This window comes from Sus scrofa, chromosome 5 (assembly GCF_054392235.1).
Source record: "Sus scrofa isolate SSC_HxYL_T2T_F1_AM1 chromosome 5, Sscrofa_HxYL_maternal_Yorkshire_Landrace_v2.0, whole genome shotgun sequence".
NCBI lineage: Eukaryota > Metazoa > Chordata > Mammalia > Artiodactyla > Suidae > Sus > Sus scrofa.
Genome location: NC_139387.1, coordinates 25,022,518 through 25,047,552, shown reverse-complemented (window position 1 = coordinate 25,047,552; position 25,035 = coordinate 25,022,518). Strand labels below are relative to the sequence as shown.

Below are 25,035 nucleotides of genomic sequence, written 5' to 3'. Positions count from 1 at the left end.
GAGCTCGGGCTGCGGAACCGCGGGAGAAGGGTGGCGAGGCCGAAGACTGGGAGACCCCCCTGAAGGACTAGCGAGACTTGGAGACCAGAGATCCACCTCGGGAGACCTGGGGTTCAGGGCGCGAGCTTATTTCTTTGCGCTCCCCGGGAGCGCGCGCGAGGGTCGCCCCATGGCAGGGACTCCGGGCCGCGATCCTGGGGGGGGCCCTGGGATTTACTACCTTCTTGGATCCCTTCTCGCCGGACTGCTCGTCCCAGGGGCTATCGCCTTCAATCTGGACGTGATGGGCGCCCTGCGCAAGGAGGGCGAGCCGGGGAGCCTCTTCGGCTTCTCTGTGGCTCTGCACCGGCAGTTGCAGCCCCAACGCCAGAGCTGGTGAGTCACTGGACCCTCCCAGAATCCCGGTGCCTGAGCCACAGATGCCCACCCGCTGTCCCCGCGTTCCGGCTCTCAATCTTCCAGCCCCACCAAGACTCAGGTTGCCCACAGATATCCCACACTCCAGCCTAGAGCCTTGTCTCATCTGTCTTGCTTCTGAGACCAAGGGTCTTGCTTTGAGGATGAACTGGAGAGCGTGGTTCTTGTCTTGACTCGGAGCCCTAACTTGTATCCTTGCTCCAGTCCGAGGGCCTGTGGCTCTGCTCCTTCTTCAGGACACTGAACATTTTGCCTCTGCTTAGGGCAGGAGGAGAGAGAGGGAAAGGACAGAGGCTGAAGGTGCCATGGGAGGGATGGAGGGGAGACTCCAGAAATAACTTCCTGCCAGAGCATTGCCATGGGATGGAATGAGAGCAGCAGGAGTCTGGGAGGCCGGGAGAGACCTGCCACTTCTGTGGCTCAAGACCATGGGAAGGCTGGGACAGGACCTGGGAGGGCCTGGCAGTCTGCATAAGGTGGTTGGTGATAAAGAGTGGCAGAGCCCCTTCAAACTGCAGCAGCAGCAGCAGCAGCAGTGAGAGCCAGGAAGGATGCTGGCAGACTATTCCCCTTCCTCCTCAGGAAATTTCCAGCTTGGGGAATCTCAGCAGTGGGGGAAGGCAGGGAAGAGTGAGGGACAGAGGACAGTTCTGGTTATTTTCTAATCAGTTCAGAACCCATGGGAGGAAGACACACTTGTGTGGGGGGCCTGGGACTGTCATGCTTGCTGCAATATTGGCTCCAGCTCTGTGTATGGTTTGAAAAAGAGAGGCAGGGAGGGGAAGAAAGCCACCCATCCCTTCTTGCTAGGGGCCTTTTCTCTCCTAGGCCAGCACCTAAGCCACTCTAAGTGTCCATTACTGGGATCAATGCTGTCCACTGGGGCTATCTTCTCCCCACGGCTGTGGCCTGGGGGTAGAGGGGAGGGACCAGAGCTCATTTCTCTTCCTCCCCTCAGGGAGGACTGGCTAGCTCTGATCCTTCTTCTTATCCCGGTCATCAGGGAGCAGCGTCAGTGGTCCCCCAAACTTTTGAAGTGATAGTAAGCTACTGAGTTCATCTCTTCTTCAGCCTTCTCTCCACTTCCTCCCTCATCTCTGTCTCCCTCCCTCCCCTTTCCAGCCATCTGCCAGAGTTCCAGGACTGGAGGCCTTTTTAGGACATGCTGAACTCTCTGAGCTATTTCCAGGCAAATTCTAGGTTATTTTTAATAGCTTGAACTCTTGTCATTTCCCCCTTGTCTCTGAAGGTGGCCCCTGATTCTCTCTTCCAGAGAGCCACGCTGAGGGCATTCCCAGAGGGGCCTGACCCCCTCACCCTGCTCTCACTCCAGCAGGGGGCGCTCTGCTCTCTGGTGGTATGTGAGAGGTCAGCTACCTTGCTAAGTCCTGGGCTTTGGGGTCGCAGGTTGCTTTCCCTAGTACTCGCTTTTTGAAAGGCCTCAGCTATGTTGATGTCTTTTAATCTGGCCCTGGGTGCGACTTTGAAGTTTAACCGTCCTGGCTCTGTGGTTTCAACCTCATTTATTTCCACCAACTGGAAAATGGAGAAATACAATGGTACCACCCTATAGAGTTATCGTGGGTCTTGAAAGATTTCTTTTTTTTTTTTTAATATTACTCAATGAATTTGTTACATTTATAGTTGTACAGTGATCATCACAACCCAATTTTATACTCCATCCCAAACCCCCAGCATCCCCCCACCCGAAACAGTTCTTAATATATGTAAAATGCTGAGAATAGCACAAGGCCCCCAGTGGGTGCTGTGAAAGTACCTTTGTTCTTGTATGGAGATCCACAGAGCTGGTGAGTAGCTTTAGTCCCTTACAGAGAGCTTGGATCTAAAGGCTAGGCTGGAGGCTCCTCCCGCCCCGCCTGGGCTGAGCCAACCTTCCAGGCCAAGTACCCTCCCCAGAGGGCCACCCAGATTGAGAGAGTCAGAGAGGGCTGGGCTTGGGTCAGAGTCTGGAGCTTTGGGGAACTGAGAGGTGCAGAGGTAGTGGGCTACTCTGTCCACTGAGCCAGGCTCCCAGGAGGGTCCCTTTCTCCTAGCTGCCATAGGTTTTTTCTCCCCTGTCTTTCTTCAGTGGCTGCAGCTGTGGCTACTGTTCTTCCCAGAGGTCTGGGGTGGCTGAGGATCATGGGATACAGCCAAGAAGGGGTGTGTGGCTGGGGCAGAGGTGGAGAGGCTATGGGAACGCTTGCTCCAGGAGGGATGGTCTGGTCTTTTCTCCACCAAGAGTGGAGCTGGGTGTAGCTATGCACTCAGCTTCTTTCCTCCGTGTGAACCCTCCCCTCCTCTCTGCTCCCCACCAGTGACCTCCAGGGGCACTGTAAGCCCTGGACACTGACTGTTGGCTTTTCCTAGTTCTTAGTTATGCTCTGACTAGCTGAGCCACTGGGTGTCTTTGTGATTCTGCATAACTTGTGGGTTCAGCAAACACATCTAGACACCTCCTAGGAGGCAAATACAGAGATGAATAAGGCAGCCCGGGCCTCCAAGGGCTCTTCCTCTCCGGAGGTGGGAGCACCATGGACTTGTCTAAAGCTTACCCATGCTCCCTAGTTTCTTTCTCTGCTGGGGGTACCCCCTTCTCCCTATCCCTCTCTACCTTTTTTGAAAAGTTGTTTTTTTTTTTTTGTCTTTTTAGAGCTGCACCTGTGCCATATAGAGGTTCCCAGGCTAGGGGTTGAATTTGGAGCTGCAGCTGCCCGCCTACACCACAGGTGCAGCAACGCAGGATCTGAGCCGCGTCTGCAACCTACACCACTGCTCATGGCAACGTTGGATCCTTAACCCACTGAGCGAGGCCAGGGATTGAACCCGCATCCTTGTGGATATGAGTTGGGTTCGTTGTCGCTGAGTGATGACAGGAACTTTGAAAAGTTATTTTTTAACCAGTTGTTGGGCGTGGTGGAAAAGGCACCGGTCTTGGAGTTAGGGTTTGAATTCCAGCAGACTGCTAATGTCTCTGAGTGAGTTTCCTCATCTGAAGGACAGGCTGAGAGTCCTCGCATAGGATGGTGGTGAAGGTTAAATGAGATATGAGGGTTGCCTGCCTGGCCTGGTGCCTGGCACCCAGTAGAGAGTCATAGATGTTTAATTCCTCATATCCCTGGCATCTAGCTAGGGCCTGACCCATGGTAGGTGCTGACTAAATATTGCTTCCTTTTTTTCGCTAGTGCCTGATGACAGATGGTAGGTTCTCAATAAATAAATAATTGTTAATGAATGCCCCGTGTATGCTCGCTTCCCTTCCATTCCCCCTCCCCCTCTCCTGTGACACCGGCTCTGACACGAGATGACAGCTGCTAAGAGACAGGAGGAGTTGTGGGAAGGGAGAATGGCTCTGTGCCCCATCACAGCTGGCAGAGTGCCCCCCAGATGCCTGTCTGCAGTATTGCCCCACATGGCTTTGGGGCCTCACCCCCCCGCCCCCGCCAGTGAGGGAGCGAGAGGAAGTGAGCAGGGGAGAAAGGCCTCCAGGTTTTGTCCTGCTGCTGCTGTTGGGTCTCCTCCTGTGGAGAGAGGACCCTTGTAGCCACCTGGGTGCCGCTCTCCTCGCCTCGACCTCTCCTTCCCTCCTGGCCTGGGGGTTCAGCCCCGGGGGACCCAGGCAGCCTCCATTCCCAGCTTGGTCCTCCCCTGGGGACGAGGCCTTGGCTGTGATCATGGAAAATTGTCCTGCCAAGAAAGTTGCAGCTGGGAAGGCATCCGAGGGGGAGGTAGGGGAGAAGGCTGGGTGGGGGCAGGGTTGGGGGAGGAATGGGGAAGCCATGGATGTGGGGAGCAGCAGGAAGGATGGGAAGGGGGATTCAGGATGTGTGTAGGGGGAAATGGGACTGGAGATAGAATGGGAAACATGCCCCTCCCTCCATGCCAGCTGCAGTGCCTGAATCCTGGGCTGGCAGGATTTCTGGGTGCTGGGTTTTGGATGAGTCCCTTGATGAGGGGGTGAAGGACACAGACTCGTATCTGGTCTGTTGCCTGGCCTTCAAAGCTGGTCCCTGAGCCATCTCATGGGGCCCGTTTGGGCCCCTCGTGCTTTTTTTTCTTCTTCTTTTTTTTTCAGGGCTGTACCCGCGGCATATGAAAGATCCTAGGCTAGGGGGTCCAATCAGAGCTGCAGCTGCCTGCCTACACCACAGCCACAGCAATGCCAGATCCGAGCCGCATCTGTGACCCAAGTTGCAACTTGCGGCAACGCTGGATCCTTTAATCCACTGTTCGAGGCCAGGGATCGAACCCACATCCTCATGGATATTAGTTGCTTTCTTAACCCGCTGAGCCACAATGGGAACTTCTGGGCTCTTCTTACGTTTGCTCCCAGCATTCTTGGCATTTCTGGGAGGGTTTCAACTGAACTGAGCTTGGGGGAGAGAGCAGAGCTTGGGGATGGGGCCAGGGAGGGTAGGGAAGTCCTGGTCAGGAACAGGTGTTGGGAACAGACGGTTCTTTCAAACAGGCGGTGCTGGCCAGACTGCTTGAGTTGGTGTGTGTGTGTGTGTGTGTGTGTGTGTGTGTGTGTGTGTGTGTCTACTTTGTATGTGGTCCCTCATCCAGATAGTATGTGCATACGTAATGTGATGATTGCACAGCCAAGTGTGTTAATTCGCCCTTACCAGGACATGGGAAAACTGACTTTTGGCCCTTTGCCTTAGTCTTTCAACATTCTGCCTGGACCCGAGGAGCTGGGCCTGGGCAGCTCTGGGGACATGGAGCGTTCTGGCCACTAACTCCCGCCTTTGCCCCATCGTGCAGGCTGCTGGTGGGCGCTCCCCAGGCTCTGGCCCTGCCTGGCCAGCAGGCGAATCGCACCGGAGGCCTCTTCGCTTGCCCCCTGAGCCTGGAAGAGACCGACTGCTACAGAGTGGACATTGACCGTGGTGGTGAGGGCCCTGTGGGGGTGCGGTGGGGGAGCCCGTGAGGAGGGGTGGACTTGGTCTCCTCTCCTCCCCTAATTCCCTGTGTCCCATCTCCAGCCGATGTGCAGAAGGAGAGTAAGGAGAACCAGTGGTTGGGAGTCAGTGTTCGGAGCCAGGGGCCTGGGGGCAAGATTGTTGTGAGTACCGTATCTTCTTCTTCTTCTTTTTTTTTTTTTTTGATTTTAATATTTACCATTTTTGTTGGAAAAGATCATAAAAATTGATTTTTAAAAAGAGGGAGGGAGATCCCACTGTGGTGCAGTGGGTTAATGATCTGACTTGTCTCTGTGGAGATGCCGGTTCGATTCCCAGCCCAGTGCAGTAGGTGAAGGATCTGGCATGGCCACAAGGTGTAGGTTGTAGCCGTGGCTTGGATTCAGTCCCTGGCCTGGGAACTTGCATATGCTGTGGGTGTGGCGGAAAAAAAAAAGAGAGAAAAACAGTTTGACTCTGTAACAGTAATAGAACTGCAGTTGGTGCCACTTCTTGTGACTATGTGCAAGAGTGGTGTGTGTGTGTGTGTGTGTGTGTGTGTGTGTGTGCGTGTGTGTGTGTGGTGTGCATATGCACAGATGTGCTTATAGAACTTAGGTTGGCCATATGGTCTGATGGCCTGGTTCCCAGGACCTCAGGGAGATATAAAAATGTGTAAGACATGGTCCCTGTCCTTATAAATTAAAAAACATCTAACATCCATCCATCCATCCATCCATTTGTCAGACTTACTGAGAATCTTTTAAGCATCAGGCATTGTGCTCATTACTGAGGGAGGACATGTGAACAGAGGGAAAAGCCTGGTCCATGCCTCAGTTAGCCTCCTGCATAGTTACGGAGAGTCTCATTCTCTCTTTTCTGTGTCTCTCTCTTTATCTCTGTGTCATCACCAACATGCACAAACACAACTCACGGGGAAGAATACGGTTTCTGTTAAGTGAGTGGTAGGGTCCCCAGTCTATAGACATCCGACGGAGGAGTAGAGAACAAAGACCCCTGCAGGTGGAGGTGATTTGAGCCAGGATTTCAAGAATAAGCAGTAATTGGGGAGTGGAGAGGGGAGGAGGTTCCTTGCAGATGAGGTGGTGGCATTTAGAAAGGTTTAGAGGCAGGACGAAGCTGGGCGTGTTGGAGATATTCCCATCTGGCAGGATAAGGAGGCAGGAGTTCTGGGTGCCAGCTTAATTGTGCTGTGGGTGCCCGGGCAGAATGTGGAACGAGGGCTTCTTCCTGCTGGGGTGAAGCAGTGGGTGGACAGAAGATAGGGAAGGGCGTTATGTACATACCTGCCTAACACTGGGCAGGTGGTGGTGGTGGTGGTGCCCAAGTGATGCCCGCAGAGTGTGTGTTTATGTGTGTGTTTGTGCATGCATGTGCACATGTGCACCTCGCGTGCCCCTGGGTGCGCATGAACCAGTGTCTGCCAAGTGTCCGCAATGGGCAGCGTGGCTTGAGCTGGTCACTGGCCCTTGCAGTGGACCCATCCTCCTTTCCTCCCACAGACCTGTGCGCATCGATATGAGGCGCGGCAGCGTGTGGACCAGATCCTGGAGACGAGGGACGTGATTGGTCGCTGCTTTGTGCTAAGCCAGGACCTGGCCATCCGTGACGAGCTGGATGGTGGGGAGTGGAAGTTCTGTGAGGGGCGCCCCCAAGGCCACGAACAATTTGGATTCTGCCAGCAGGGCACGGCTGCTGCCTTCTCCCCCGACAGCCACTACCTCCTCTTTGGGGCCCCAGGAACCTATAACTGGAAGGGTGAGTCACTCCCTGGGGAGGGGAGAAGGGGATCAAGATGTCCCAGTACCTTGGAGAAGGGGTTGGGGATAGCACGTGGCCGAGCACGCCCATATGTTCACTGCCATGGAGCCCTGGGGCTCTGCCACGCCTCCCACCGCCGTCACGCCAGCACCCACAGGAACGGGGCTGTCTCCTCTCCTCTGCATGGCCGAGAGCTCCATCACCTGCTGGCATGAGCCCCACATGCCCGGTGGGGGCCCGCATGCTCCAACACACCAGCTCACACTTCATCACTCCCATTCCCATCTCCGCACGCTGCCACTGGCTGGGCTGACACTTGGTGAGTGTGATGCCAAGTCTGGGGGACCCTAGGCAGCTGGCGTTGGGGAGGGGGTGGAGATAGAGTTGGAAAGGAGAGGAGGGGCTTCCCTGGGTGCCTGTCTACTTCGTGTCCAGCTCGTGGGTGCTCCTGGCTCCCTGCCCTGGGCACTAACAGGTCTGTCCTTGCAGGCACGGCCAGGGTGGAGCTCTGTGCCCAGGGCTCGGCGGACCTGGCACATCTGGACGACGGGCCCTACGAGGCGGGGGGTGAGAAGGAGCAGGACCCCCGCCTCATCCCAGTCCCTGCCAACAGCTACCTTGGTAGGGACCCCTCCCGGCCCAGAGCTGCTCTAACCCTCTGCTCCTCTCTCTCGCCCTCCCTTCTCCACGCTCCCGTCCTTCCGTCTCTGTCTCTCTCTGTCTCCTCTCTCTGGTCTCTGTGTCTCTCTCGTGTTCTCTCTCCACTTCCTCCTCTTCTACCTTCTTGCCTCTCTGTCTGCCTCTGTCCGCCCTCCCCCGTGACCCCGCCTATGGATGTCCCTTCCCTGGTGTCTCCCCCGCCCCCCCCCGCCCCCCCGCAGGGTTGCTCTTTGTGACCAACATTGATAGCTCAGACCCTGACCAGCTGGTGTATAAAACTTTGGACCCTGCTGACCGGCTCCCAGGACCAGCCGGAGACTTGGCCCTGAATAGCTACTTAGGTTTGTAAGCTCCCCTGCACGTCCTCCCGGGCCCTGGGCGCTTGGCCTGGCCTTCCCTCCTCTCTTGCCCGGCCCCCCAACACACACCCAGAGAAGTACCCATGGGGTCCAATTTACAGAAAAAAGCTGAGCCCAGTGACTGGCCCCAAGGAGAAGAGGCCCCAGGGGTGATAGCCTAGGGCCCTGAGAACGGGGGTCTCCATGGAGGAGATCCAGGTGGGCTGAGACTGTGCTGCAAGGAAGGAGGCGAGACCCCTGGGGGACTTTTTCTGAGGGGTGGGTGGTGGGCACATGGGGAGGAAGGTACAACTGTGTTGGTAAGTCCCTCTCATCATCTCATCTGCATCCTTCTGCAGAAGAGGAAGAAACGAGGCCTGGGAGATGTTTGGGTGAATCAAGTGCTTGCCCTCTTGTCTTCCCCCCACCCCCTCCCCCGGTCCCATCCATTGAAGACTTCCTCTCCTTGCCAGGGTGGTGGGAGTGGGGGGGCCGAGAAGGTGAATGGGAGGGGAGCCTGCTGTGTGCAAGAGGGGAGAGCAACTCCCCGGGAATCTCCTGGGGTCCCTGCCCCAGCTGCTACAGCCTCAGCCCCCTGCGCAGTCACCTGGTTGTCTCAGCCGTTGCCTTTCTCCTTCCTCCCCAGTCACTGAGGCTGAGAGCATTGCATCTCTGGTGCCAAACTCCCATCTCTGGAAGGGGAAGGCTGCCAGGCCTCTGGGGGTGGGCGGGGAGGCAAGTGGTCCAGCGCTGGTGGTGGTGCCTTGGGGGGCACCTCCACCTCTTGGCAGGGTGGGAGGGGCTGCCACCCACCCTGGCTGGAAGTCTTGTGGGGACTGCTCACTGGTGAATTGCCCCCGTCCAGGTTTCTCCATTGACTCGGGGAAGGGTTTGGTGCGAGCAGAGGAGCTGAGCTTTGTGGCAGGGGCCCCCCGTGCCAACCACAAGGGTGCTGTGGTCATTCTGCGCAAAGACAGCGCCAGTCGCCTGGTGCCCGAGGTTCTGCTGTCTGGGGAGCGCCTGACCTCCGGCTTTGGCTACTCGCTGGCTGTGGCTGATCTCAACAGTGACGGGTGAGAGTGGGTGGAGGGGAGTGGAGCCCGAGGGGGGCTGGCCTCTCCTCCTGACTCCCCTGACTTGCGAGGACCCCACACTGACTGTCTTCCTCTCCCCATAGCTGGACAGACCTGGTAGTGGGTGCTCCCTACTTCTTTGAGCGCCAAGAAGAGCTGGGGGGTGCCGTGTATGTGTACATGAACCAGGGGGGTCACTGGGCTGGGGTGTCCCCTCTCCGGCTCTGCGGCTCCCTCGACTCGATGTTTGGGATCAGCCTGGCTGTCCTGGGGGACCTCAACCAAGACGGCTTCCCAGGTGTGACTGGGAAAGGGTTTGGGGGAGGGGGGGCTGGGCAGGGGGGGGGGGGCTTCTGAGGGCTCAGGGAGAGAGGCAGCCTGGGCTCACATCTGGGCTTCACCATTTACCAGCTTTGTGGCTTTGGGCAAGTACCCTTCCTGAGCTAGTGATACCTGCAGAGTAGCTGAGAGGATTAAAAATGACACATGTAAGATACCCAGGACTTCGTAGCCTCTCGATAAAATAGAAAACATAGCTCCTGTTGTGGCGTAGTGGGTTAAGAACCTGACTAGTCTCCATGAGGATGCGGGATTGATCCCTGGCCTTGCTCAGCGAGTTAAGGATATGGCGTTGTTGTGAGCTGTGGTGTAGGTCACAGATGTGGCTCGGATCCCATATGGCTGTGGCTGTGGTGTAGGCTGGCAGCTGTGGCTCCTATTCGACCTCTAGCCCCGGGAGCTTCCATATGGTGCAGAGGTGGCCCTGAAAAGACAGGAAGGAAGAAAGAGAAAGAAAGAAAGGAAGAAAGAAAGAAAACAATAAAAAAAGAACCAACCACCACCAACAACGAAAAAAAAAACACCAAAAGGAACTTAAAAAAAAGAAAACATAGGATACGGAACTGAGTGACTGAGGAAAGTTGGGGCTTGGACCTTGGGCCTCCCCATCCCCCACCCAGGTCTGATTGCCTCTCTCCCCCCTCTGCAGACATTGCTGTGGGCGCTCCCTTCGATGGGGATGGGAAAGTCTTCATCTACCATGGGAGCAGCCTGGGGGTTGTGGCCAAACCTTCCCAGGTGAGGGGAGTGGTTGGGATGCGGGAGTGGGGGTGGGTGATGGAGGGGGCGCAGCGGCAGAGGGCAGGGAGGCAGACACTGGGGGTGATGGGTGGGGAGGCTGACAGTCTGGTCCCGCAGGTACTGGAAGGCGAGGCCGTGGGCATAAAGAGCTTTGGCTACTCTCTGTCGGGTGGCCTGGACGTGGATGGGAACCATTACCCGGACCTGCTGGTGGGCTCCCTGGCGGACACTGCTGTGCTCTTCAGGTGAGCCCTCCCTCTCTGCCGCCTTCTACTTCCCCGGGGCCCCCTCCAGGGCCAGATCTGCCACTGAAGGGTCCACTGCCTCCCTCTTTCCCAGCCTTCTGTTCTCATGTTCCCCGTGCCCTTGACTCCCCATTCCCCAGGGCCAGACCCGTCCTCCACGTCTCTCACAAGGTCTCTATTCTTCCACCAACCATTGACCTAGAACAGCCCAACTGTGCCGGCGGCCACTTGGTCTGGTGAGGTGGCATCCTGGGGGAGGGCAGAGGGGTCTCCCTTGTCTGCCCAATTCGGCACTGGGGCAGGAGTGGGCAGGAACCTTGGCTTATCGGCCTCACCTTTGCCCCCACAGCATAGATCTGAGGGTCTGTTTCAGCTACTCTGCATCGCCCAGCAGCTACAGCCCTGTTGTGGGTGAGTGCGCCCCCTTCCCTCCCCCCACCGCAGGGTTTCAGGGTGGGTCACTCCGAGGTGGAGAGAAGGGCTGATTGGAGCCCTTCCCCAGCTCACGGGCCCCTCCCCTCCCACCTGCCACAGCCCTGGATTACGTGTTAGATGGGGACACAGACCGGAGGCTCCGGGGCCAGGTCCCCCGGGTGACCTTCCTGAGCCGTAGCCCGGATGACCCCAAGCACCAGGCCTCAGGCACCGTGTGGCTGAAACACCAGCGTGACCAAGTGTGTGGGGACACCATGCTCCAGCTTCAGGTGGATGCTGACTCCTTGGCCTCCGAGGGTCATTGCTATTGCATCATCTCTTCTGGAGTCCTCTCAGCTTCTTCCCTAACACACGCTCACACCTCATTCTAAGATCTTGACTTTGGGGAAAGCTCCGCTTTACCTGCTGCCTTCTGGCATCTCCTGTCAAGTCCTGCAGATGACAATGGCAGGTTCCGTCTTCACTTGTGGTCCTCAAAACCCTAAATCCTGGTTCCCTTCTCCACCCTAGTCGCTCTCCCTTCTCCTTGCCCAGTTCTCCATCTCTCTCTTTCATCTGCTTGAGCCTCTCTCCAGGTTTCAGGATCTGTCCTATGTCTGGCTGGGGCTCTGGGCGGGCCGGGGCCAGGGCCTGGGGGTTGCTCTTGTATCCACGTTTATCTTTGCTTTTCCAGGAGAATGTCAAAGACAAGCTTCGGGCCATTGTGGTGACCCTGTCCTATAGTCTCCAGACCCCTCGGCTCCGGAGACAGGCTCCGGGGCAGGGACTGCCCCCAGTGGCCCCCATCCTGAATGCCCATCAGCCCAGCACCCAGCGGACAGAGGTGAGCTTGGGTTCTGCTTTAGCCCAGGAAGAGGAACTTGGAGGGACAATGACCATGGTTCTTCACCAGTGACACCGTTCATACCTTGCAAAACTTTTTCACGTTACCCTAATCATTCCTCATATCTCTAGGGGCTCAGATGTACCTCAGATGTAAAATGCCCCAGTCATTCAGGGTCCCAGGGTGGCGGGGGGTCTGCCACATTCAGATGTGGTCTCCTGGGTCCTTAGGTCATTTCCATCCCAGTCAGCTGAAGGGGGAGCGTGGCGCTCAAATGGTTTTCTTGGCTGGTCTGGAAGTGCTGCTCTCCACTTCTGTTCATGGTCTAAGTCAGTGACACGCAAGAAAGGCTGAGGAAATGTGACCTTGCTGTGGACTAGTCCGCTGGTCTCTCCCACGGCAGAAAACTTGTAATAGTTCCATCGTTTTACTGATGAGGACACAGCTCAGCGTGGTTGAGGGACTGGCTCGATATCACACAGCTAGGAAGCTGCAGAGTTGGACCCGCTCTCCCCTGCCATACGTCCTGGCGACACATTCAGCCCCTGGGAATGACCCCCTCCTCAAATCTTTCCCCAGATCCACTTCCTGAAGCAAGGCTGTGGTGAAGACAAGATCTGCCAGAGTAATCTGCAGCTGGTCCACGCCCGTTTCTGTGCCCGCGTCAGCGACACGGAGTTTCAGCCTCTGCCCATGTGAGGGGGAGCGAGGGAGCAGGTGGGGGTGGGAAGGCGAGAGTTCCTGGGGTGGAAGGCAGTCTGCTGGGAGGGCCAGGCAAGGGTGGGGCGAGCCTGCGGGAAGGGGTTGGGGAGTTGGGGGGTTGGGGGGCTGGTGGTGGAAGGTGGGGAGCCCCTGCTCATAGCTCAGAAGTTGAGGACAGTGATAGCCCACAGGGCGCCCCCCAGCAGGGCATGACGGTCCTTCAGCATACAGATAAATTGATGCAGTTCAAGTATATCTCATTGTGAAGGCTTCATAACTCTGTGAGGAAGGAGTTATTATTAGCCCCGCTTTATAAATGGAGGATGGAGGTCAGGAGAGGTTAAGTGATTTGCCCAAGATCAGTAAGTGGTGGAGCTGGGACCAGAACGGAGGCCCCCTGACTCCCAGTCTTGATTCTCTCAAGTCTGAGGCTCAGACCAGTGTGCGAGGTGCTCTGGAGACACTGTGGGTGGGAGGAGAGGTTCTGGAATAGGGCAGGGGCAGCATGCCTGGGGGAGGGGCGGGGGTGGGGGTCGGGGTGGGGCGAGAGGCGGGTCGAGGTGTTCGGATCTTAGAGTGCATGAGATCTGACCCTCCAGGGATGCGGATGGGACGACAGCCCTGTTCGCGCTGAGTGGGCAGCCAGTCATCGGCCTGGAGCTGAAGGTCACCAATCTGCCCTCGAACCCAGCCCAGCCACAGGCTGACGGGGATGACGCCCACGAAGCCCAGCTCCTGGTCACCCTCCCCGCCTCTCTGCACTACTCAGGAGTCCGGGCCCTGGACTCTGCGGTGAGGACCCAGGGCTGGGTTGGGGTGGGGTCCTGGGGGCTCCGGTAACCCAAGCTGACCTCTCCTCCCGCCCCAATCCAGGAGAAGCCGCTGTGCCTGTCCAATGAGAATGCCTCCCACGTCGAGTGTGAGCTGGGGAACCCCATGAAGAGGGGTGCCCAGGTTGGCGCATCTGCCCTTATCCCTGACTGAGTGGCTCTCTAACCCCTGACCCCTCCCCAAGGCCCTCGCCCTCCTGGACGCTAATCTTCCTCCACCCTTGGTGCAGGTCACTTTCTACCTCATCCTTAGCACCTCGGGGATCACCATTGAGACCACGGAGCTGGAGGTGGAGCTGCAGTTGGCCACGTGAGGCTCCTGGGGCCAGGGTGGGTGAGGGCGGGGGCAGCTGGCTTGAAGTCCCCCTGGGAGGGGCCCTGCTGTCCTCACCTGACCCTTGGGGGCGGTGCCTGTGCCCGCTGCCCACACCTGCCCCTGCCGCCCTCCAGGATCAGTGAGCAGGAGCTGCATCCGGTCTCTGCCCGCGCCCGTGTCTTCATCGAGCTGCCGCTGTCCATCACGGGGTAAGTCCAGCCCAGGCGGGCACCTCCCCCGGAGGGGTGGGCGTTGCTCCTCCTCGAACCCAGACCTGGGACCCGCCTGACCTGGCCTGACCCTCCTGACCCTCCATCAGGCCCCAGGCCTCCTCAGCCCCTGTTCTGACCTCTTCTCTCCAGGGTGGCCATTCCCCAGCAGCTCTTCTTCTCCGGCGTAGTGCGGGGTGAGAGCGCCATGCGGTCTGAGCGGGATGTGGGCAGCAAGGTCAAGTATGAAGTCACGGTGAGTGTCCTGGTGAGGCCCCTGCCTTCTTGGCACAGAGGACAAGCTGAGTCATGTCCCAAGGGCTATGGCTCTTCTCCTGGGTGGCAGCCTGGTGGTCGGGTGCATTTGAGGCCATTGCCAGCTCCTGGGTCTTGGCTGTGGGCAGGTGTTTGTGTTGGGGCCTCAGTTGACCATTTCCTGCTCATTCCTGACGAGATGTCTCATCTGCTGGTCTGGGGAGGCCATGAGGGCCCAGAGGAGCATCTCTGCCCGAGGCCTCAGCTGGGGGAAGGGGACGTGGGAGGAGGGCTGTCTCTCCCCAGAACTCTGCCCTTGCTTGGCTGGGGCCTCCCCGCACCTCCTGGTGACATCTCCGGGTTTTCCTGGCTTCGGGGTGGGCAGAGAATGGTGCCTGGATCTAGGATCCTGAGTCTTTTTTTTTTTTGTCTTCTTAGGCTGCACTCGCGGCATATGGAGGTTCCTAGGCTAGGGGTCATATCAGAGCTGTAGCCACCAGCTTACGCCAGAGCCACAGCAATGCAGGATCCAAGCCATGTCTGCGACCTACACCACAGCCCACAGCAACCCCGGATCCTTAACCCACTGAGCAAGGCCAGGGATCGAACCCTCATCCTCATGGATGCTAGTCGGGTTCGTTAACCATGGTAGGAACTCTGCTGAGTCTTTTGGAAGCCAGGCTTCCTGAGGCCCTGCCCACAGCCCCCCAACCCCTTCATCCCTGTGGATTTAGGGTCTGTCTTTCATACTCTCTGTGTCCACAGGTCTCCAACCAAGGCCAGTCACTCAATACCCTGGGCTCTGCCTTTCTCAACATCATGTGGCCCCACGAGATTGCCAATGGGAAGTGGCTGCTGTACCCCATGCGCGTGGAGCTGGAGGGTGGGCAGGGGCCTGGGCAGAGGGGACTCTGTTCCCCCAGGCCCAACATCCTCTACCTGGTGAGGCTGAGGCGCGGTGGGCTGGGTGCTGAAGCAGGGTGGGTGGGGTCAGACTCTGGGAAGGGTGCTGCGGGGTTGGGGGCATGTGGGTGAGCGGGGAGGGGTGGGGGTAGGAAGGTGCTGGAGGGGAGATGCCATCTCAGGATTGCTGCGTTGGAGGGACCATCATGGGCTCCCTCCCCACCTCAGGATGTGGACAGCAGGGACAGGAGGCGGCGGGAGCTGGGGCGGCCAGAGAAGCAGGAGCCTCGGGAGCAGCTGGAGCCCAGCACCTCCTGGTGGCCAGTGTCCTCTGCTGAGAAGAAGAAAAACATCACCCTGGTGAGGACAGGGCACATGTGCTGCAGCCAGACTGGGGGGAGCGTGGCAGAGGATGCTGGGGGGTGGGGAGTGCATGGAGCTTCAGGGTGGGCGGCCTGTCAGAGGTGTGATGATCAGACCCCTGGGGCAAGTTGGCGAGACAGGTCATGTCATGCTTGTGGGGCAGCTGCTGCAGCCACAGCTTCCCCCACACTCACCAGGTGTTCCTTCCAGAGCAGGGCCCTTATCTACAGCCAGTTAGTTACCCAGGAGTCGATTCTCCTTGCATTTACATAAAAGATCACATTTTATAGGGGGTGGGATGGTTTTAGCTCCTCGAGATCTGTTTGTTGTTCTTTTGCATTCTTTTAGACAAAAAGTCCGTATGCATAGGGAGACCTGCTTGATTTTCACAATGTCAAAAATACTAAGTTTTAAATGGTTTTAATAAATTGATAGTATATTTATGGGACTCACTAAGTCTATCCTTTTTGAGCCGTTTTGCCTCCCTTTTTCCTGCCCGGTTCACATTGGTTTGTTCCTGAAGCGAATTTATGGAGCAGGCTAGCGTACTCTGCGCTGTCCCTTCTAGGATGGCACTGGCAGTGAGATTGTGGAGGGACACAGATTAGGGAGGTGCTTGGCCTGGTGGCAAGAAGGTGAATCCCAGGTGTGGAAGGATGGACAACAGAGGCAAAATGTCAAGGAGACCTTTGCAGGGGGAGGTCAGCAGTTGGGCCAGCTCTGGTGGCATCTGTCTGGGAGGGAGTTTCACTGGCCCATCCCTCCTGGGGCCTCCATTTCTCTGCTACCCTGAGAGCCTGATGCGAAACAAACAAAGGCACCTCAGGAGTACCACGAACTTGTGTAATTGCTGTTTTCCTATTATATGTTTTCTCCATGTGACTGATTTCTTCTGAAGGGCTACTCCCCCCTCCCCTTTTATTTGGTTGCATTCGTAGCATGCAGAATTTCCTGGGCCAGAGATGGAACCTGTGCCACAGCAGTGACAATGCTGGATCCTTCACCTGCTGAGCCACAGGGAACTCCCAGGGCCACTCTTTTTTTTTTTTTTTTTTTTTTTTTTTTTGTCTTTTTGCCTTTTCTGGGGCCCATCCTGGAGCATATGGAGGTTCCCCGGCTAGGGGTCTAATTGGAGCTGTAGCCACAGGCCACAGCAACGTGGGATCCGAGCTGCATCTGCAACCTACACCAGACCTCACAGCAACGCCAGATCCTTAACCCACTGAACAAGGCCAGGAATCGAACCCTCAGCTTCATGGTTCCTAGTTGGATTCGTTAACCACTGAGCCATGACGGGAACTCCCAGGGCCACTCTTTTTGATAAGAACTTTGAAATGGATACTTTTACTTAAGATGACTTTTAGACACATTAACCAAGAATTCTTGAATTGTTTAAAGTGGTGAAATAAAGGATGATGTAAAGAATACGAACACTCCCCAAACCATTCTTCTGTATAGGAGGTGTGATGAATAGAACATTAACTTTTAGGCAAAAGAGGAGTTCTGGTTGTGGCTCAGTGGAAAAGAATCCCACTAGTGTCCATGAGGATGTGGGTTTGATCCCCGGCTTCGCTCATATGGGTCAGGGATGTGGCATTGCCCGAGCTCTGGTATAGGCTGACAGCTGCAGCTCTGATTCCACCCTCTTGCCTGGGAACATCCATATGCCATGGGTGTGGCCCTAAAAAGCAAAAATAAATAAAAATAAAAGCTACTCGCACTGTGTCTTTAAATTTTTTTTTTTTTTTTTTTTTTAAGGCAATGAGCCATTAGGTGAGATTGGGCCAAATAGATTTAGGTCAGGCCTGGAAGGAACAGGGCCTAAGTCCTCTGTCCCCTCAGCAGCTGTTGGGACAGCCTTCTCCTCCTTCACTGAGTTTGGGTTTCACAGAGGAGTACAGCTTTGCCCACTCTGGGCCAAATACCTGCTCCACTTCTTACCTGAGGCAGGGTACCTGGCCTCTTTGAACTTTAATTTCCTAGTTTGAAAAATGGGGATGATAATAAGATGCCCCTTGCAGGACAGTTGTGAATTTAAATGAATTAAGTTAAATGAGTAAGCACTACCACTTGTGCATAGTAGGTGCTCAGTAAATGGGACTGTCATTAGGTAGCATAAGCATCTACTGGGGAAGCTACTCTGCCTGTTGCTGTCAAGAGACCCCCTCCCTGCTCCCCATGTCAGATAGCCCAGATTTGAGGTAGGCTGCTCTTTTGGACCATAGGAATGGTCTGGGAAGACTTCCTGGAGGAGGGGGGTTTCCTGGAATCCAAGAAAGGAAAAATGGGAGAGATATTGAGTGAGAAGCCAGGAGAAGAAGGGGCTCATGGAGGGATGGAAGAAGGCCCAGGGAAGACTGAGTGACCATGTTTGTCTGGGCCGTGGGTACCTCAATGGCCATGGGGCCATGTGGCTCAAAGCCCTCCTCGTCCTTGTCCCCAGGACTGCGCCCGGGGCACGGCCAACTGCGTGGTGTTCAGCTGCCCTCTCTACAGCTTTGACCGCGCGGCTGTGCTGCATGTTTGGGGTCGCCTCTGGAATAGCACCTTCCTGGAGGTGAGAACACCGCTGGGCGCTGGATTGGGCACCCTCTTCTCTAGCCGCCCCTCTGGACTCACTTCTCCTTCTACCTCCTCCCTGTCCAAATGCAGCACACTCTTTGCCCATTGCATTTGCAACTTCAGGTGCTGGGGGAAGGTGGGGCTGCAGGCATTTCAGAGGGTCTCCTTGCATGTACCCTTAGGAGTACTCAGCTGTGAAGTCCCTGGAGGTGATTGTCCGAGCCAATATCACCGTGAAGTCCTCCATCAAGAACTTGCTGCTCAGAGATGCCTCCACGGTGGTAAGCTGCTGCAGGGCTGGGGAGCTGGGGCTGGGGCATCTCTCTCTTCTCTCCTGTGGCTCCTGTGGCTCCAGCCCTTGTTCCCTTAACCCCTCACTCTCCAGATCCCAGTGATGGTGTACTTGGACCCCGTGGCTGTGGTGGCAGGAGGAGTCCCCTGGTGGGTCATCCTCCTGGCTGTACTGGCTGGGCTGCTGGTGCTGGCGCTGCTGGTGCTGCTCATGTGGAAGGTGAGGCTTGGGGGAGGTGCCGGGGCTGGGCCCCGCCCTGGTCAGGCAGGTGGACTTTGGTGGTGGGGTTCTCTCACCACACACTCTCCCATTTACCCAGCAAATCTGCATTGAACACTTACCCTGTGTGTACCAGGGACTCTATCTGGCCCTGGATGTTTCAGAGATAAGTCAGATGCAGATCTTATTCTCAGGGATTTTACAATTCGGTGGGAGAGGGGAGCCTCGCAGTCAAGGATAAGGCAGAGGGCTAAGTCAGGGAAGTGCAGGAGTTCCCTTTGTGGCTCAGCTGTAAGGAACCCAGCTAGCATCCATGAGGATTTGGGTTCAATCCCTGGCCTCACTCAGTGGGTTAAGGATCAGGTGTTGCCATGAACTGTGGTGTAGATTGCAGACCCGGCTTGGATCTGGTGTTGCTGTGTCTGTGGTATAGGCCAGCCATTGCAGCTCCAATTCAACCCCTAGCCTGGGGAAAGAAAAGAAAAGAAAAGAAAAGAAACAAGAGAAGAAAATTCAGTGGAAATTCAGAGGGGGGAATGCTTGAGAGCAGAGGGTCCTGGAAGAAGTGGGGATAGTAGGATCTGGATGTGGGGCGATGGAAGGAAGCCATGGAGGCAGGGGAGTGTGGTCTGATTTAACGAGAACATGGTGGGTAAGGCTGGGAAGGAAACCATGGCCAAGAAAAGCAACCAATATGGAGAACTGCCTCGGGGAACCATCACCAGGACTGAACGTGGAATCTCCACATACCAGGCTCTCTGCAGAACCATTGTTGTACACACAGAGTGTGGCCAGAAACACATTTGCTCTGTGGGCTCCACCTGAGAGCACATGCATGCGTATGTCAGCACAGAGAATCATGTACATCGCCGTGGTCAGCCCCTGAACCAGAGGCTGCATCCAGTTCTGTGGAACCATGCGTGCCCTTCGGGCTCTATGAAGACACTCCCCCGACCCCAGGACCAATCACAGACCAAGCACACCCTCTTGAAAATATGGGTCAGCACTGGGCCAACACTCTGGGCATTTAGACTGTTAGGAGCCTTGCCATTCTTTTTTTAATTTTAATTATTATTATTATTATTTTGTCTTTTTGCCTTTTCTAGGGCCGCTCCTGTGGCATATGGAGGTTCCCAGTCTAGGGGTCGAATTGGAGCTGTAGCCGCTGGCCTACGCCAGAGCCACGGCAGTGCTGGATCCAAGCTGCGTCTGTGACTTACACCACAGCTCACGGCAATGCCAGATCCTTAACCCACTGAGAAAGGCCAGGGATCGAACCTACAACCTCGTGGTTCCTAGTCAGATTTGTTAACCACTGCGCCACAACGGGAACTCCAGCCTTGCCATTCTTAAAGGAGATTGATGCCTTCTAGAAACTGGCTCCAGAATCTCTGCTCCCTGCGCCCGTAGAAGGGGGATAAAGCAGAGATGGGGACCCTGTCCCTTCTCAGTCTCCCATCTGCCACCTCTGTGCTCCCTTCCTAATTACCTCCCAGTGTGGCTTCTTCCATCGGAGTGGCCAGAGCTCATCTTTCCCCACCAACTATCACCGGGCCCGTCTGGCCGTGCAGCCCTCGGCCGTGGAAGCTGGGGGTCCAGGGACTGTGGGGTAATTGTGGTGTATGCACATGTGTGTGTGTGTGTGCAAATAAGGGTGCGCACGTGTGGGTCTATATGTACGTGAGTGTGAGGACCAGGAATGTGTAGGGTGGAGAAAGGAGGCTGCACGAGGGTGTGTGAATTCCAGGACCTGGGGCGGGAGGTGACTGTTAGGATGAGGTTATGAGGTTATGTGTTGTGTGCACAGCCTGGGGCATGCACAAGGGGCAGGGGGGCTCCTGGAGTGTGAGCATGCGGGAGTGCAGGGAGGTGCCGTGCATGTCTTTCCTGTGGGCATGAATGTGCAGATGAAAGTGCAAGGAGGTGCGGTGCAGTCGAGCATGTAGGAGTCCTGAGTGGGAGTGTGTGAGGGGCACATTTCCTTCTTGATATGTAAGGGCCAGCATGTTCATGACTTTGGGAGGGTCCAGGCTACGATATTCATAGAGGAGTGGGTGTTGCCGTCGGGAGGTGCTGCCCGGTACCCAAGAGATGTGTGTGGGGGGCTTGAGAGGAATCATTCTGGAGTTTTCAGGGGTCTCAGAAGCCGTGATTTTCCTCAGATCTTGTTGGTATTGGGGATGTTACTGGGGATCTTACAAAGCTTGGGGTGCTGGTGGTGGAAAGCTTTGGGGTCAGTGGTCCTGATGTTGTACCTTCAACCCCCTCTTTCAGGGTCCTGCACCCCAGGCCCCCCTTGTGGTCTCTCTCTTGCTGTGAGTGAGAACCTGGGCGCCCAGCATGGATGGCGGCACCCGTGGGGGCTCTGACTACACTAGCTCTGTCCCACCTAGCTCCTTTCTGCTGCCGTTGGTGCTTTCTGTCCCAGGGATGGTGGAGGCAAGAAGCTGGGCCGTGCGGGGCAGCTGCTCCCAGGACCTCAGCCCCGCAGCCCCGCAGACTCCTCATGTCCGGCCTGCTGTCCTTCCAGATGGGATTCTTCAAGCGAGCGCGGTACCGGTACCCCGAAGCCACCGTGCCCCAGTACCATGCGGTGAAGATCCCGAGGGAAGACCGGCAGCAGTACAAGGAGGAGAAGACAGGCACCATTCTGAGGAACAACTGGGGAAGCCCCCGGCGGGAGGGCCCCGACGCACACCCCATCCTGGCTGGGGATGGACACCCCGAGCTGGGCTCCGATGGGCATCCTGTGCCAGGCACTGCCTAGCTTCCTTGGTCCCAGCCTGGCCCGTGGGGCCCATGCACCCCTTCCCCAGGGATGGGGATGAAGAGGGTAGACCCGGTAGCTGGTGTCCCATCAGGGTTTGGTACCATCTGTTTCCTCAGGGGCACCTTCTCCCCATGAGGACCACCCCCACACCTCCCCTTAGGATGCTGTGAGATGCGGGGATAGATCAAGGATGAGTCGTCGGGGAGGGGGAGAAGGGCAGCAATATCCTGAGGCAACGGTGTCCCTCCCTCTCCCATTCACCCTGTGGGACGGGACCCCAAGGACCTGTCTCCCTGAAAGTGCCTTAAGCCCAGAGAGCGGGGAGGAGGTTATGTCGCTGACTCAGGGGCTCTTCCCTTCCTAGCATCCCCTCTCCTCTGACCTTAGTTTGCTGCATCGGTCTAGTGGATTTTGTCTATTTATTAAAACAGATATTTGAGGACAAAACCTCTGGCTCCTTTGCTGAGTCCTGCTCCCTCTCACCGGGGGTCTCCGGAGAGGACCGGTTCCCTCTGCATCCCCACTGCTCGGGACAGAGGTGGTGGTGGGACGGGGGACTGGGGGCTGGGCAGGGATACAGGGGTAGTGACTTCTGTGACCAGGTCCTTGAGGCATGTGAGTGTGGTCTCAGGAGGAGGGGACAGGGAACACAGAGAAGAGGGCCAGAAGCTGTCCCAGGGGTGGGTGGGCCAAACTTGGGAGACACAGTCCAGGAATTGGCAGGTAAGTATACAACAGGGTTTAATGGTGTTCTCCCTGTGGTCAGGAAAGAAATAGGGCTTTTTCACTGCGGAAGGAAAGGTTGAAGTTAGAGGTTCCCCCTGGGGGAGGTGGGAGAAGGAAGGATGGGGGTGGTGGGGGGATGGCTTTTCTCTGCCTGGATCCCTCTCAGTAGCTGGGAGACTTGGTAGGTGGGTGGGGCTTATTTCACTGCCTTTCCCATGATATGGGGCCCCACAGGTAACCACTTCAAGAGAGGGGGATGCTGTTCCATTTGGAGTTCAGAGAACTTGGCACTTTCCAGGTCTTTCCGGGTCTCTCTGGTGAGGCAGCAGCCATCCGCAATATGTTTCCAGGTGGGCTCTAACACCTGCTGCCACAGGAGGGCCCAGCTTCCCTGTGGCTCAGCCATGTGCTCCCAGAAGAAGAACAGTCCTCCCTGGGAGAGAAGAGATAGGGTCCTTTACCTGCTCCATAACCTCCCTCCAACCCAGCCTGGCCAAAACCTGTTGGCCAAGTGGGAGGTGCCAGTCTTCGAGTGGAGAGGGCAAATCGTCCTGCTCTGTGACTTTTCCTGCATCTCCTGTCTCCTACCAGCCCCATTCAAAGTGAGGGTGAGCGGCCTCCTGGGACTGAGTGGGGATGACTGGTGAGAGATCTTTAAAGGATGGCCAGAAGGCCAGCAGAGTGGAGGGCAGACAGATGGGGCGGTAGAGAACCAGGATACAGAGAGGCTCCCCCGAGCCCTCTCCTGAGACCTGGACGCACATGTCCTGGACATCGCAACAGCCCAGGGGCGCCCCGCACTGGGCTCCTGATTAAGGTAGGCTTCCTCCAGCTCTTCCTGCCTCTCTGAACCCTCTCTAGGTGATCTCATGCAGCTCTATGCTTAGAATGTATCAGCTACAAAGTGGTGACTTCCAAATTGAAATCTCCAGGCTACATCTTTTTCCAGTTTCCAGATCTGGACTTGTAACTGCCTCTGCATTTTCTCTGCCTGTCTCCATGGCACCTCCCACCTAAAAAGTCCAAACATGTTGCTCCTGTCTTGCAAATAGCACTTCCCTCTACCCTCCCTCCCTCCCTCCCTCCACCAGTTGCTGGTGCCAGAAACCTGGACATCATCCTAAACTCCTTTCTCTCCACACCCAGTTCCAAATCTTATGGATTCTACTTCCCCTAATTATCTCCACGTAGAACATTCTTTTCCCCAATCTCTCCACCCCCTGCTTAATCCCTCAGATTCCCTATTTATTTATTTATTGTCTTCTTAGGGTTACACTCACTGCATAGGGAGGTTACCCAGGGGTCCAATTGGAGCCGTAGCCCTGGCCTACACCACAGCCACAGCAAAGCCAGATCCCAGCTGCATCTGAGACCTATACCACAGCTTGCGGCAATGCCAGATCCTTTAACCCACTGAGCGAGGCCAGGGATTGAACCTGCATCCTCGTGGATACCAGTCAGGTTCTTAACCCACTGAGCCACAACGGGAACTCCCCAGATCCCAAAGTAAACACCCCACCCTTAAGTGTCCTTCACCCTGCTTCCCCGACTGTTAGGTGGCTCTCTTGTGTGCTTCCACAGCACCCTGTTCTGCCCCATCCAGGCCCTGGTCATATTTCCTGTTCACCAGCAGGTGGCGGTGGGTGGGTAGGTGTGTGTCCAATGCACTGATACGTGAGATGCCCCATCCTGGGTGCCCCACGCCCTGGCGGGGGGGCAGTGCTCTGTTGGCCCACCCCAAGCCTGTATCCTTCCCATCCTGCTCACCGGCCTCAGCACTCTCTGAACCTCCTGCAGGACCCTCTTCGGGCTCTGCACTGAGCACAGTACCAAGGTGCTGACCACCACATCCATGGAGCCATCGGCCAGCTCTTTCATGTCCTCTCCAAAAGCCACCACGAACCGTTCGTATTCGAGATGTCTATTCTCGGCCATACTCTTTGTCAGGAACGTCTGAAAGTGGGGGTTCGGGTCCAGGCAGGTGATCCGGCAGCCTGCTGGGTAGAACTGGAAGTTGGCGCCAGTGCCGGAGCCCAGCTCCAGCAGGGCCACCTTTCCCGAGGCTCCGGCCAGCCCCTTTATCTGGCTGAAGAGCTCCCGCTTCTTGCTCTCTATCTTGCGGTTGTTCTTGGCCGTCAGCACATCCATCACGTAGGGGAAATAGCTCTTGCACAGGGGCTCCCAGAGGCCCAGCAGAGCCATGAGGTGCAGGGGCAGGGTCAGGAGCAGCACCAGCAGCTGCAGGAGTCGGACCAGGGCGTCCATGGTGGCCTGGCTCCGAGAGAGCAGTGCTTCCCTTGGGGGACTGGCTTTTTCTCTGCCCAGCCGCTGCAGGCTTGTCCCCTTCACCCTGCAATAGGACTTTGCTCCCTGTCTCCTACTTGGCAGTTTCCTCTTTGCCCGGGTGGAGTGGATGTGTGAAATCTTGCCAGAGGGCGCAGGTCCCAAAGCCCCACAAGCTCTTCAACACTATTCATGTGGGGCTAAGGAACAGGTGGTGCCAGTGTGTCCTGAGTTCTGGGGCGCTCTGCCCAGTTGAAGAGGATGGTATGCGGCCGATCATCTCAGAGGGATGTCTCAGATCACAGCTTCATGGGTGCCAGATGCTCAGGCAGAGCTGCCTCACGCAGCGTGTCCTGGCCTCATTCTCTCCTCAGGTTCGGCTGGGTTGATGCAAGCTGGACATTCTGATTGGGTGCCCCTGGCAATACCCACAGGACATTGTAAAGTGTGAAATGCCTCTGCCTCAGATAGTAGCCAAATTCAGAGAAGAATGTGTCTTAACTGAGGGAGGGGGGCACCGGGGGGGGGTGTCACCAAACTTCTCTGTTGGTCAGTGGCACAGGGGCCACTCCTACAGTGACAGCACATAGTGTAGGAGACACTTTCCTGAAATAGGTCATCCCTGCCTGACTCAGGCCTTGTCCCCAGACTTTTTTTCTAAGCCCCTTCACTGGCCAGGGCAGATACATCTGTGGGTTCGGCCGGCAGAACAGAGGCAGTGGACTTGGACAGAGCACTTGTAACAAGCAGGGATTTTGTTCAAACTCGGCCTCCCCTAGAGGCCATCAGTGGCCCTGGAAAATGCTCCCCATGAGATTTCAGACTTGTAATTTCCCTCTTGTATGGTGCCC

At 56.4% G+C, this 25,035-nt stretch overlaps 2 protein-coding genes across 15 annotated transcripts; one reads left to right on the top strand and one right to left on the bottom strand.

Annotated features, from left to right (window-relative positions):
* On the top strand, window positions 1-21,622 carry ITGA7 (integrin subunit alpha 7). 14 transcript variants are annotated; one of them, XM_084955983.1, is made up of 28 exons: window positions 1-375; window positions 5,182-5,309; window positions 5,403-5,482; window positions 6,842-7,097; window positions 7,249-7,419; window positions 7,590-7,721; window positions 7,982-8,101; window positions 8,964-9,171; window positions 9,276-9,469; window positions 10,160-10,248; window positions 10,369-10,496; window positions 10,637-10,732; window positions 10,846-10,907; window positions 11,031-11,200; window positions 11,605-11,754; window positions 12,334-12,449; window positions 13,056-13,248; window positions 13,330-13,410; window positions 13,517-13,596; window positions 13,737-13,811; window positions 13,965-14,067; window positions 14,832-15,008; window positions 15,198-15,329; window positions 17,776-17,889; window positions 18,077-18,175; window positions 18,280-18,405; window positions 19,902-20,014; window positions 20,936-21,622. In XM_084955983.1, the coding sequence occupies exons 1-28, from the start codon at window positions 170-172 to the stop codon at window positions 21,000-21,002; spliced, it is 3,666 nt and encodes a 1,221-aa protein (XP_084812109.1). In that variant the 5' UTR covers window positions 1-169; the 3' UTR covers window positions 21,003-21,622. The 14 variants fall into 14 exon arrangements, with proteins under 14 accessions (XP_084812109.1, XP_084812114.1, XP_084812113.1 ...); XM_084955988.1 differs by lacking the exon at window positions 7,249-7,419 and having other exon boundaries at window positions 7,590-7,667; XM_084955987.1 differs by lacking the exon at window positions 7,249-7,419.
* A 269-nt stretch (window positions 21,623-21,891) lies between these two features.
* On the bottom strand, window positions 21,892-24,637 carry TMT1B (thiol methyltransferase 1B). Its single transcript, XM_021091775.2, has 2 exons — window positions 23,669-24,637; window positions 21,892-22,334 (listed from the first exon to the last, which is right to left on the bottom strand). The coding sequence occupies exons 1-2, from the start codon at window positions 24,164-24,166 to the stop codon at window positions 22,098-22,100; spliced, it is 735 nt and encodes a 244-aa protein (XP_020947434.1). The 5' UTR covers window positions 24,167-24,637; the 3' UTR covers window positions 21,892-22,097.
* Window positions 24,638-25,035: the final 398 nt, after the last annotated feature.

What these genes read in the sequence shown, in the direction of transcription:
- ITGA7 (XM_084955981.1), top strand. Translation starts at nt 170, where the DNA reads ATGGCAGGGACTCCGGGCCGCGATCCTGGGGGGGGCCCTGGGATTTAC. An exon ending in CCCTGCCAACAGCTACCTTG is followed by an intron (nt 7,722 to 7,981) that starts GTAGGGACCCCT and finishes GCCCCCCCGCAG; the next exon opens with GGTTGCTCTTTGTGACCAAC. An exon ending in TCCGGGCCCTGGACTCTGCG is followed by an intron (nt 13,249 to 13,329) that starts GTGAGGACCCAG and finishes GCCCCAATCCAG; the next exon opens with GAGAAGCCGCTGTGCCTGTC.
- TMT1B (XM_021091775.2), bottom strand. Translation starts at nt 24,166, where the DNA reads ATGGACGCCCTGGTCCGACTCCTGCAGCTGCTGGTGCTGCTCCTGACC. An exon ending in TTCAGAGAGTGCTGAGGCCG is followed by an intron (nt 22,335 to 23,668) that starts GTGAGCAGGATG and finishes CTTCTCTCCCAG; the next exon opens with GGAGGACTGTTCTTCTTCTG.